The sequence below is a fragment of the Sus scrofa genome, chromosome 1, assembly GCF_054392235.1.
Source record: "Sus scrofa isolate SSC_HxYL_T2T_F1_AM1 chromosome 1, Sscrofa_HxYL_maternal_Yorkshire_Landrace_v2.0, whole genome shotgun sequence".
Taxonomy (NCBI): Eukaryota; Metazoa; Chordata; class Mammalia; order Artiodactyla; family Suidae; genus Sus; species Sus scrofa.
In genome coordinates, this window is record NC_139383.1 from 143,767,501 (window position 1) to 143,781,424 (window position 13,924).

The window sequence follows — 13,924 nt, forward strand, 5'->3', positions numbered from 1 at the left end:
GATGCCCTTAAATTCCCCAAGTAGAAAGAAATGCTTTCCACGAAGCTGCTTATTCCTAGTAACCCACATCAGAGCTGACACATGAAAAATGGTGAAATTACTGAAGGTAGTCCAGCCTGAATAAGGACTACCTTATTAGTTCAGGTACTTGCATCTCCCTAATTTTCATATTAATCATCTGTCCATCTTTCTCTGAAATAGGGCCATCATGCTTCATGTCAGAATTCAGCATGTAAGTAAAATTCATAGTGCTTCAAATATCACTTGAAAATATTTATGTGGAGAGAAGAGAATGACTGATCTTATTATTACTAACAAAGTAAGATTTCCTAAAATGTTCATTTTTAGCCTTGAATTAGGAAAATTTATATTAAGACATTTATAAAATCAATGCTGACCACACAGAGTCCCTATCCCTCAAATCAACAATAATACAGTGCTCTTGTTTAAGAGAGCTTGCTGCACACTGTAATGTACCAATGTTATATATTTCTCATCAATTTTTACAGTTTCCACTGATTAAATATATATTGACTCATAAAGCATTACCATCACATCAATTGTCACCAGATGCAAGCATATGTCATTTAGGTATTAACTATCATAAAAATGGCAGCTTGGTTGTTTAGAAACTATAACCTGGTACCAGCCATTCCCAAATTTCCCTCATGCATTAGCAGTCTCCCAGAAAGTGCTATTATCTCTTACTAATCTACAGCCGAAGGAAAGAAAACATCTTTAAATAACTATTTCTTTTCTTTGGTTAAATATTGCTATATGTTCATGGCAAATAACAAGTTTATTGATGCAAGAGAAAATGTGTCAGTGAGTTAAAATTTTCCGTATTCCTAGAGGATGGAAGTTGAGGTCAGCTAAATAAGCTAAGTACAACAGAAATATCCATTAAAAACTCACATGAATATAAATTGCTACTATAAAAAACTTATGCCATCAATATCATCTATGAAAATGATCACTACATTTGCATCACACGCTTTCTGGATGCTGTATCAAGAACGCTTTTTTTTTTTTTTTTTTCCCATAAAGGATACTCTTTCATAAAGGAGAATCACAAAATTCTAAATTAGCTATAGCTCAGATACCTGGAGTTGCTAACAGAATTGACTCATAACAAACCAAGTCTGGAGACATTTAAAAACACCTTGCTCTAGAGGGAAAAAAAAAAAAAGAAAAACAAAATACATGTTTTGCTTGGAGGAGGAGAGAAATCCATTCTATATGTTAACTATCCTATCAGATTGTGTAGACATTGCCTAGACTATTAAAAGCTTCTAGTAAGTGATAGGCAATTGCTCATTTGCTGACTGTAGTGGTGTACAACAGACAGAAGCTGTGAGGGAAGCCATCCTTCCTTGCTAATATAACATGGAGAGCTTGCTGCTACGGCAACACTTAATGCTCACAGTACCGAGTCATCTTTAATGCAAACACACATTTTCTGCCTTGCTTCTATGTTTTCCATTATAATGCAACACAAAAACAGTGTACATTTCATTCCATCCCTATGAGGTTTGCATAAGCAGTTCCAAGTCAGACTAAATATTGTATTGCTCTTATTACAGTGGATAAATATTTTAAAGTTTAGGAATTAAATATTTTATTTTTTCAGTATGCACTCTGTAACTATTATGAACTTTTTACAGCTTCTACATTCATGGGAAATCTTCAGGGTTTCCTCCTTTAAAACGTACAACTATTATTTTTTTCCCCAAACGGAAGCAGATAAGAGTTAAAAAATAAGTTCAATAAATCACTTCATACTTGGTGTTAATAAGAACAGTATGCTTCTTCACATAAAAGAAGACTTTTCTATAAGGCATATATCTTTTATTATAATGAAAGTTTGCCAACAAGAACAAAATAAATGAATCAAGCAAATGCTACCTCTTTAGGTATACAATTTCTCTCTTCATTTTTATAACAGCATAGATTTTTTTTTTTTTTTTTTTGGCATACATCTCTGTACTTGACACAGGTATTTCTCATACTAAATTAAGAACACATCCTAAGAAGAGCATGTCCTAAGCTGTTTGGTTGAAATTTCCCACAAAAGAATAAACCAAGAAGCTATTTACACATTTGCTTTAAAAGAAGTAGACTAATTATGTTAACTGATTTATTAATATATGAAGTTCTTTGTCCAATTATTAAAAGTACAAAGAGACCAGGGAGCAATTTAAATGTCTGATGCACCTCAAAATCTTTTTTTTTAAAGGTTAATTATAATTCTAAGCAAAGCTACTCCAGATAGGCCCCTTAGGTTTTAGATAGATTTAAATAAAATAATGACAATAACATTACCTCATTGGCTAGCTCCAGGAGCACTGGGGCAGCTCCGTTTTTCCCCACTCCATTCAGATACCTAGACAAGACAAAGCCAAGTGGTAATGTGGTGACAAGAAAAGACCAGCATAGACTTGTCAGCATCCCCTGTGGGTACACGTTTCTCCTGGGCAAATGCCACGCTCAACTCTAGTTCAAGTATGCTACTGTCATAGGAAGGCACTGAAAGGAAAAGAATAACAAAAACAACTTACCTCAAAACCACTGGCAACCAACTAACTGACGTTGGGGGCAGGAGGTCTGAACCCATGGGTCTCCCTTGTTTTTACCTCCTAACATGTAGAGTGAACACAGAGGTGATTTTGAAAAGACCTTTCCCTATCACCCTGGCTTAACCTATATACCACAGCCACTTCATGGAAAGGAAATACGTTTACTCTTGAAGAAAGCATCATGCGCCCATATTACCATTTTATTTAATTTTGGTTCATAGGGTTGAGTGACACCTTACCAGGGAAGAAATGGAACAGACTTTTTATCAAGGGATCAGTGCACTTTCAATAGGTGATACAAGCCATTGTCTTATCTGTTGTGGATTTCTGTTTTCACTTTCAGCTCTCCTTATTCCCTAACCCAGCTAAAAAACAAAAACAAACAAACAAAAGAACAAAAATTCTCCAAGTCCATCCTAAACTTGGAAGCCAGAGGTTTTATTTTAGAACAAAAATTTGAACATACCATTCTTCTCCTTAAAGCACTTCAAAAGCCCCACATTAAATCTCAAGATTAAATTTTAACCACTTAAAAATTCTTATTAGGTTCTTCATAATCTAGGTTCCTACCTACTGTGTTCGGCCAGCCTCCCCTCTAATCACTGTTCCCCACTCAAACCTTTACCTAGATAACTTCATGTCACCTTCTTCATCTACCACAATCTGGGAGTATGTTGTTAAGTGCCCCTCCTGTGTAGTCAAAGAACACCTTGTTTATCTCTCCATCACTTGTCTCAGAGCATTGCATGTCCTGGGTTACTTGTCCACCTCAAACCCATCCTGACTATTAGGCTGAAAGCCTCGTGAGGGTAGAAAACTTTCACTTTATTCTATTTATTATGCCTTGGACACAGTTCTTGGCTTATAATAGGTGATTATGATACAAATTTTTCTTTAATAAATGAATAAGTAGATAATTTTAAAAAGCCATTTTAAATGAGAATACAGAAATAGAGCTGACCATTTTCTCTACAGTATACCATTTGACTGAATAAACATTTGTTTGATAGTAAAAACCAAAATCAACAGATGAGGTCTTCCTATAGCTGCCAGAAGCAAATATGAAATTAAATTATATGATTTCACAGGTATGCTTATGAAGAGGTATGATTTCTAATAAACAAAGTGGAATAAAAAAAATATTTAAGGTGGGGAAAGTCTCAGGATCATTATAAGGTCAAAGTGACCCTAAAAGTCCCTTTTCATCTGCTGGCCCTTTGTTTTTTTTTAAATTATTATTTCCCCAATACAATTTTTTTTTTCCCCTACTGTACAGCATGGTGACCCAGTTACATATACATGTATACATTCTATTTTCTCACAACTGGCCCTTTCTTGAATAAAGTGTTTAGGAATCTACCTGGGAAATAAGTACTTTCATTAGAAATCAGGAGGAAGGGAAAAACAAAACAAAGATAAAAACAAGCAAGGCAAGTGTGGTTTAGAGAAAGATCTGTAGCAAACAAGTTAGCTAAGACCTACACATCAACTTACAACATTTCTACTGCACAGATAGGTCTGCTTCAAGAACCACCAATCAACTCAGTCACATCAGATCAACAAACCACAGTGCACTTCCATTAAGGGTTCTGATTCTGGGTCAGAGTATTTAAGCCCATACTGATAATACACTATCAATACATCTCTCTACTTAACATTTATTTATCCTACAAATATTTTGAAGCACTAAGTCCGGGTCAGGCCTTATTTCAGGTTCTGAAGAAGTAGCATGGAATAAAACTTCCTTGGTTCCTGCCGTCACAGAGATTCTATTACAGTGGAGAGATGGATGAAAAAGAGAAATACATACACACACGCTAACATATTCTACAATAAAATTTAAATTAGATGGGTTGGTCAGGAAGCCGCTCTCTAAGAAAGTGACACTTGAGTACAAACCTGCAAGAAGGAAAGCATCAACCAATGGGAGGAAGAACATTCCCAGCAAGAGAACAGTAAATGCAAATGCCTGGGATATCTGAAGCCCAAGAAAGGCTCTAGTGTGACCAGGGCAGAACCTCTTCTCAGAGGCTGACAGGAAAGAATGAAAGATGGGAGTTCCCACTGTGGCTCAGCAGAAAGAAACCCAACTCGTATCCATAAGGATATGGGTTGGTTCCCTGGCCTCGCTCAGTAGGTTAAGGATCCGACATTGCCGTGAGCTGTGGTGTAGGTTGCAGACAAGGCTTGGATCCCCAGTTGCTGTGGCTATGGTATAGGCCAGCAGCTGCAGCTCCAATTCGACCCCTAGCCTGGGAACTTTCATATGCTATGGGTGTGGCCCTTCAAAGTAAAAAAAAGAAAGAAAAAGAACAGCTAGACCCCAGATCACTATGCCAGACAGAAAACTGTCCTTCTGAATCCAAACTTAGGGTTTCATATAAATGCTACATCCATCATTATCCTGATAATGATCAACAGAACACTTCTATTAAGTTTAAAGAAACAGGAAATGGTCAAACAACAATAACCCACAATACCTATATAGTCTATATAATATATGAAGCATGCTCATACTTAAAACAGTGGAAATTTCTAATTATGAGCTTGATAAGGCTTCCCAATTGGTCATACAAAGAAATCAAATCCCAGAGAACTGATGAAGCCCATCGAGGCTCTCTTAGCTCTCTTAGCTGGGAAGCAGTAAATCTCAGAAATGAAATGCTGATCTTCCAAAGCCTACTGAGGTGTCCTCCTCATATACTGAAAAGGGGAGACCTGTGTCTGAATGTATTTATTCCGCAGTTTGTTTCCCAGCTATACCTGTAACACTTCAGAAGTGCTATCAAGTGACAGAACAGGTTTACTCATTTTTTTTTTATATGCCATCAAAGGAGCAAGCTAATTATAGAAAATATTTGGTAAGGACATAATCAGAAATTCCTAATGCTACCTTTCTCTCCATCCTCCAAGTATCTTGTGCAAACTGACAGTGTAGACTATTCACACAGTTATAATGGTTTATTTCTCTCTCCTTGGGGTAGGGCTAGACAAATCATTGCTGAACCTTCATCCAATAGATTCTTAGCAAAGATCTGAATGGTAACTGGGATATAAAGATGTAATCCTGAACACTACATTAAGGTGACCTGGGTTATCTTCCTGTTGCCTATTTTCAAATTAAAACTATTTTGCGTAGACTATATGTCATCCTCCAGTTCTGCCATAAGAGGACTAAGAAATGTACAGTGTGGGGGTGGAACCATCCCTGAAAGATCTTCATAGAAGGTCCATTTCATGATTTTTTTGAGTGTGAAAGATCTATTAGCATCTAAGATTAAAAAGAATATGTACTGATTTTAAACATAAGGTAGAGCTTAATTTTTAATACTTTTGTCACAACTATAATGGTAAAACTTCAAAAACCTACCAAAATTCTTCACTAAGCTTACATCTGAATACCACTCTGAGTTGACTCTATGTTGAAAATCTCTGGAACCCACCTCCATATAGGCATAGTCACAACAGCTGAGGATAGGTACTATGGTTTTTATGCTTGGTTCCTAGCATACTCGATGGAATACAGTGAATGCAAATTAAGAGGTGCTAATTGAACAAAAAAAAGTGGTTCAAATTTGCAAAACTATTTTTATGATGTAATGTCAATAATGTATTTGAACTTAATTTTTTTCCACGTGAACATCTGAATGAAAATCTACTGGTCTGAGTTTCCAAAGGTAATAAAGGGGCCCCTCAGACAAAGTGTGTTGAGAAAAGGGAGGGGCTGAGAGACAACATTTCTAAACTTGGCTGTTCATGAGGAAACATAAGTCTGACCAACTTGAGAGAGAGAGAGAGAGAGAGTGTGTATGTGTGTGTTGCATGCACATGCATATGTGCTTCATGTGCACCCACTTAGATAAGTCTAAATGAATTTTACCAAGTATGCTTCCTGTTTACAAATAAAATGCCATCAGTACAGTGGGAAAGAGAGTTATCAGCATGAACGCCCAAGCTGTGTCTATGCACACACAACATGAGGAACTGAGGGAATTTTCTTAGTAATTTGAAAGTATGGGAAAACATTTTCTACTGTTATTTGTATACTTTTAAGTTTCAGTTAACCAGGACAGAATCACATTGTGGATTGCATGGTCTTAAATTCAGACTTCAAATTCTGATTTGAGATCATTTCAATGCTAGCAAGAACACACAGGCACAGGGATTCTCTGATGGTGCTAGCAGAAACGTAACCACTGCAACTTTTCGAGACAGTAATTTGACAACATATAAAATCTTTCAAAGCTCATTGTTTGCATCAGTAATTCCATCTACATAAATATTAAGACGCCAATCCAAAATGCAAAGACTTATGCACCAAAACATTTATCACAGTATTATTTATACTGGAATACTGGAAACATACATGCTCAATGAAGGAAAAATTCGGTAAATTATGATATCTTCATATGATGAAGTAACATAATCAAAATGTTTACAAAAGTATTCTTCAGAATAACATTATATCATATGCATTTTTCCAAGTATAAATTTCAGAATTCACAATTGCATATATAGTATGATCGCATCTATATAAAAATGGATTAACAAAAGATTGGGATGAAAATTACCAGTGGTTATCCATGGGTATCACAATTATGGGCAATCCATTCATTTCTTTTGTATACCATTACAAATGTGCTTAATTTTCACAATAGGCAAGTATTACTTTTATAAAGGAAAAAAAATGAAGAAATTGTTAAGATTGTCAAACTGCTTAAGGATGTTTTGATATAATTTGCCTTTATTCTAATCAGCTGGAAAACAAAACCTTTTAAGAGCAATTTACCACAGAGAATACAGGGACATTCACCCTGCACATTGAGAACAGGAGGCCTGTGAGGTCAATCCATCTGAAAGGTAACAACACAGCCCGTTTCCAAGCGCAAAGAGCAGGGCAGAAAAGTCAGGAAGCAGGGTGGGAAAGTAAGAAACCAGTCAGACTGCTTTCCTATTAGTCTGTCCATTACAACCTAACTTCAAGTTTTTGTTTCAAATGTCATGACTCCTGGAAATAATTGAGATTCTCACATTTAACTAAATTTAAAGAAATACAAATATGTTTCTATATTTTCATTATTACCCACTCAAGTGTTCATTAAGTAACCGGACTTAAAGGAAAGATTTTTATACCTAGCCTGAGCCACCCAGATAAGCCAATAAAGTATGTTCATACTTCAAGAATAAAATATACTTTTGAATGCAACTGAAATTTTTTAAGAGGAGCATTTAGAGATCTGAGAAATCATCTGATTAAAATGGCTGTTTTATGATGAAAAAATGGCTAGCAGAGGGCTTGTTAGTGGATCTCCAAATGTCTAGAAAATGCTTTATTTTCCTATGCTTATGTTAACAGGGCCTTAAAATCTGGACACAGAACTGTACTTTTATATGAAAGCCTCAGACTATAAATTTCATAAACAAGGATGTATTTTTTGACATGTGAGTCACTTTTCAGTCTTTCTGTGGAGGGCCTGGTTGCCAAAGCAGTTGTTGGTTTCACAGCACTTCATAGGTTATTCTTAATTTTTTATGTATGATTGAGGTGATTAATTTAAATGTTAATTTCACCGAAGAGATTATGACTTTTGAATAAATCAATTCAAACTTTACAAAGGCTTCTTAGAGAGTAACTCTCCTAAGACATAAAAGTATGTGAGTATGTTTGTGTGTGTATGCATATATATTTCTTTAATAGACACTTCTACTCAAAATTGAACATATCTTTACCATATAGGGCACAGTGAATACTTTTTTAAAAATCTAACTTCAATGACTTTTCAATGAACTGTTCTCAATGCTTAAAAAAAAAACGATTAAATAGAAACACAATATTAACATTTTATCTGTATATCATTTAATTTTAAAATTTTCATGCATAAAAAATTGTTCATCTAAAATCTATAGTGTCTCTCTCACCACAGAAAAATTGCTGTCAATCTAAAGTTTAGTAATTTAAGAACATATTTCAAACAGTTTTTCTTTCCAATATGCCTTTGAAATATTTAAGAAAGCAATCAACAATTTGTAACAGAAAGCATTACCATTTACCATTGGAAGTAAATTGGAGACAAAATTTTTAAATGTTTTTTAAAAAGGAGCTATTTTAAAGATTTTTTTTTTGTTTCAGAACCACGAGTTGGAAACTATCTATAATAAATTAGGCTGAAATTGAAGTATCTCCTGGACACCGTGTTTTTGATGCAATACCCAAGACTTTAAAATTTTTGATACTTGTACATTATTACGTATCTCCAGATTTCCTTAATTGACATAGGTCTCTTTTTTAACCTTTCTAAAATGGCTAACCCAGCCTAGGCTGGTGGCCTAGTGGTTAAGGTTCTAGTGTTATCACTGCTGCTTATAACACAGGTGCCTCCCCCAAAATGAAATGGCTAACCCAATACCTATGATGCAAAAAGCAACTGTACCAAAATTCAATCTTATTTTCTAATATATTTTTTAACTTGTTGATCGAAATGAGAAATAAAAACTGGTATGAGAACTTTCATACTTACATGTAGATATATGTATGCATGAACATACTCATCTATCAATATATGTGCTCACAATAAGTTTCAAGCACACATCTGAGATTTTCTAATATTGTTACAATTTCTCATAAAGATTCCACACACACGTAAATCAAGATAGTCTCACCATAGTTCTTAAATGTGTATAACAAAGCACTTGAGGAATTAAAAAATATACTTGAAGTCTTAAACAACAGACTTGAAAGAAGATGCCTTGGAATGTTATATAGAAAATCAATTTATTAATCTAATTTATTCATAATTATTATTACAATTAATAGGTACTACGATACCCTCTAGTGGGGCAGGCAGGTCATACCTCTGGTAATAACTTTCAATTGCTTCTGAAGTATGATGTTTGGCATGTGTTCTCTTAATATGTTTCTGAAACAAAGTAAAAAAAAAAAAAAAGATCTCTATGTTGTGTCACAGATCAGGTACAAGAACAAAAATGACATCTTTCTTGATCCCAAGGCTAACACATAGGGCAAACCAAATGACCGTCTGGAGACTTGGGTGGTGGTAGACCTTTTTTCCCTTCTACTCTATGAACCTATGCATTTTAATCTCTATTGCGTGGCTGGGATGTCTCCAGACTGCACCACAAGGTACAGTATATATGTAAAAGCCAACGGGGTCATAGTAATTGAATCTAAATAAGTTTGCTTAGGGTTGTAGAGGGCAGAGAAAAACTTGTTCCCCCTTTCAACCTTTGTATTAATTTTCCCTCAATTCAATTTCATCTAAGTCCTCTGCACTCTGGTTTTACAATCCAATTGCCATTTTTAACCAGGAAGAACATTGCTTAAAAACAACTTATTTGAAAACTACAAAAAGTAATTCCATAGAGACTTGCCACTTGACTGACACCTGTCATCTCATGATAAATGACTCCATTTTCTGCCTCTCTTGCCTTCTGCCACTCCAGCAATGGTCATTTATCATCATCTCTGTCAGCAATGGAAAGCGACACTGACAGTGCAAGTCAGCAAACATTTAGCACATGGAACCACGCAACACAGGGAAATTATTATTGTCAGAATAATAATGGTTTAGCATAATTTATTACAGGTCCACCAAATAAGCAAAGGCTAGATGTTATTAGACAGATGGATGGGTAGGCTTGGCAGGCCTCCACTGAGACGCAGGCGGTGCTTGATGTGGAAAGGAGAACATCCTCCAACCCAATCAGAGAGCTGGCAGTTCAATTACAAAGAAATAAAGGGACATTCATCATTCAATTAGGCACCTGTCAACCCTCACAAAGGAGAAAACTTCTAACCTGGTACTCCTGGGAGAAGATGCTCAGCAGAGTGGCCTGCGATTGACTGGAACAAATAAAAGAAGGACAAAGTTAATTACTGGAGTGCACGGCAAAGAAACAAAAGAGAAAGGAGCTTCAAAGGTAGGCCTGCTGCCCTGTAATCTAACAGAACATGAAAACAAGTGTGGAAAAGTTGTTCCAGATGAACACCTCAAACAAAGGCTTCCTGCTGCTAGGTCAAGGAGAGAGAAAAAGGGAAAGGGGAAAAGAAGGATAGTCTCAAAGCAAAATATCATATGATCTGGATTTTCTGAAACTTTCAAATGAGTGTACATCAGACCTGGAACATGCAGCTCTGTTAAAAGGGACCCAAGGAAGGCAAGGCTTATTTCCATTGATAAATGGTAGAGTTAAATCTCATAAGCAGTAGAAAACATGTGATTCATTCATTGGCACCATTCTGAAATTTATCGCTTTAGCAGGTAGGTATCCTTTTTCTGTGGCTCTCTCTGATTCAGCAAGAGAAAACTTTGCTCTTCACTAGAAGTAGCAGAGAGAACACAGGCACATTCCCACTGCTGCTGGCCTGCTTTGAAAGTAGAAGCTTTCACAGCAAGAAGCTGAGGTCCTTGAGGATGCCATTCCCTAAGACTGCCATAAGTCTTATTCATCTAAAATTCCCCACAATGTCAAACACCTGGCAATGAAGCAACCTGGAAAACATCCTTCCCAAGTGGGAATTTTTCCTCTCACGCTTCTTAACATTTAGAAATAGAACAGATTCTTTTTCTCTCTCTAAAAAGCAATCAATAGCCCACTGCTATTCTTCTTGATTGTCCTCTGTAGATACATCTACCTTATCATATCTTGAAAACAATTAATTATTTCTGATATATTTTCCTACTAAATGCTATCTGAGCAAATTACAGTGTTAATAATTCAAATTTTATAGTACACCAAAGCACTGTGAATAATTAAAATTTTTCTATTCATGAATGAAACCACTTAAGCTCATCACAGGTAGTTTGGAGAGTATGAAATAAAAACAATGACACCATATTTCTTTATTCACTGTCAGTGTTGTCATCTCTTGCATATCATCAGAGATTTGGCTTCTAACTCCTTTCCACTCTTATTAGATTAAAAAAGAATACATTAAAAATGCCATAAATGTTTATCAAGGAAAACCAATAATTACTAAAGGGCTGTTTCAATAATTCAAAAGTACTGAGAAGTGATTGAATAAAATTATAAATCCACTATAGGCCAATTTTTTCAATGTCTCTTTAAAAACAGAAGCCACCTTTGAAAAGGCCAGTTGTGTTTTTTTTGTTTTGGGTTTTTGTTTGTTTGTTTTGGTCAAACCTGCAGCATGTAGAAATTCCTGGGCCAGGGATCAAACCTGCACCATGGCAGCGACCAGAGCCACTGCAGTGACAACCCCAGATTCTTAACCCACTATGCCACAAGAGAACTCCTGAAAGAGCCAGTTTTATATGTAAAGTCTTCCTATTATGTCTGGCTTGCCTGAGCTTCACATGCAAACCACACATCCTGGTAGGGTCGCTAATAACCATCTACTGGAAAAAAAAATGGCAAAAAATTAGGCCCAAATCTTTATAAACTACTGAATAAGTCACTGTCATAGCTATTTATGTACAATAAATAGAGCCCTCCTCATTGCACAGCAAAATATATATATGTTAACCAACTAATGGAAGGCAAAATGTCACTCTCTGTGTCAAAACAATATGATGGAAATACATATGCATGTAACGGGCAAGTTAGGGACCAATGACTAATGAGGAAAAAACTAAACTGAGCAAAACACAAGTGTAATTGTAGACACCCAAAAAAGGAAGGCTAACAGACAACTGCAGAAATAAGCCCTAGAATAAATAATTCAAAGTGAGAAGTTGGTCAAGAGCTAAAAGCACTATAAAAACTGAGGACAAGACAATATCTTCAGCCAGGAAAAAACTGTCTTTAAACAGCTTAGAATTCAATGCAGCTAAAACCATGGACACAGCCTACAGAGCAACACATTTTCTAGGTGGCCAAATGGGTTAGAGAGAAAATTCCAGCTTACACTGGGGGCAAAACCTGGCTAGATCTAAAATGAGAAAATGATTTACCATAGTAAAATAGAAAGATCTAGGTCTAAAATGCTTTAGGTTTGTCTGACTAGGCAAAGCTGTAGAGGACTAACTGATCTTTGCTAGGATGTCTGCCAGTCAACTCTCTTTCTGTGTGTGCTAAGTTTAAAGAAGAGTGTTTTGAAGAAGGTTCACAACATAAAGTGCAGGACAAAAGTTTTAGTGCAACTAAGACACTCCTGTGTGTATTATTTGTTAACTCTCTCCCAGCGTGTGGATTCTGAGAAGAGACAGCAAAGAGAAAGAGGCGAGTAGAGAAAGCATGATCTCAGGGGTACAGTTCTGGAGAACTCATTGCCCCTGCCTGTACCCCACTGCAGCCTCCCCTGGGCTTTTATTCTGGTGGTGAAGAGCCACAGAAGTTAGGGTACAAATTCAACATTCCCTAGGTTCACAACAAATACGGTTTCTAGCTAAAGAGAGAGATTCTGGGTAACTAAAAGGCTTTTCTTGAACAGCAAAGTCAGTCTGTCAGCAGTTTTCACTGAGTGTCAATGATGTTCTGAAGTCATGGGTATAGGGAGATACACCGCCAAAATAAAAAACTAAAGTGGGTGGGAACTGACTTAGAGGAGATTTTCAACATATACATGGAACAAAAGCAAAAATTATAACATTGTCAAGTACTCATGTATTTTTTAGGGATCTAGTGAAGTAAATCATACCCTGAAACCTCACATAATTCAAGACTGTACTGGATTTGTAGCATGTACACATCACTTAGCATGTATATGTCTTCAATTCACATATTCAAAATAGTCACAAAATAGAGACTTAATAGTCCAAGTCTCCTCAAAAATCATTTTGTGTTTTTTTCCTATGCTACTTCCAGATTAAGCTCCTTCTTGCAGGTGTCTTAATAAAAGAAGAGCATGGGAGTAGACCCCCACACTGCCTATGGAAAACCTGATTGAGTCGTGTGACAAACGGCTTTACAGAGCAGCAGCAGTTATATGCAGCAATCAGAAAAGAAGCATGAGGACAAAGCCAAAACGTTGAGGACAGTGAAACAGGAGATGGAAAGAACTTGGGTCCCTGAGGACACTGCTGAGCGGCTCAATATCATGAAATGAACTGACCACCTTCCATACTTCTTTTGAGTAATAGTATCTGCCTTAAAAAAAAAAAAAAGAAAAAAGAAAAAAGAAAAAAGAAAGAGAGAGCGGGAAGGAGGGAGGAAGGAAGAGGAAGGAAGCTGCCTAGGTTACTTTTTTTTAAATTAAAGAATAGGTGATTTAAAATGTGCCAATTTCTGTACAGTAAAGTCACTCAGTCATACATTATATATGCATTCCCTTTCTTATATTATCTTCCATTGTGGTCTATCCCAAGAGACTGGATATAGTTGCCTGTGCTATAGAGTTGGACCTCATTGCTTATCCATTCTAAATGTAA

General features: G+C 36.1%; 1 protein-coding gene across 6 annotated transcripts in view; it reads right to left on the reverse strand.

Moving 5' to 3' along the window:
• The window catches only part of CDIN1 (CDAN1 interacting nuclease 1), a 237,487-nt gene that overhangs the window by 165,232 nt on the left and 58,331 nt on the right, over nucleotides 1-13,924 (reverse strand). For 4 of the 6 annotated variants that reach the window (XR_014814522.1, XM_021098114.2, XM_084974994.1 and 1 more), the window contains exons 2-4: nucleotides 10,392-10,437; nucleotides 9,429-9,493; nucleotides 2,323-2,383 (exon numbers count right to left, since the gene is read on the reverse strand). Coding sequence is in view for 4 of the 6 variants with exons in the window: in XM_084974994.1 (XP_084831120.1) it covers nucleotides 2,323-2,383; nucleotides 9,429-9,493; nucleotides 10,392-10,437 (172 nt within the window). In the remaining 2 variants the exon portion in view is untranslated. The remainder of the gene's footprint in view (nucleotides 1-2,322; nucleotides 2,384-9,428; nucleotides 9,494-10,391; nucleotides 10,438-13,924) is intronic. The other 2 variants (XM_084975005.1, XM_021098111.2) reach the window with 1 other exon arrangement.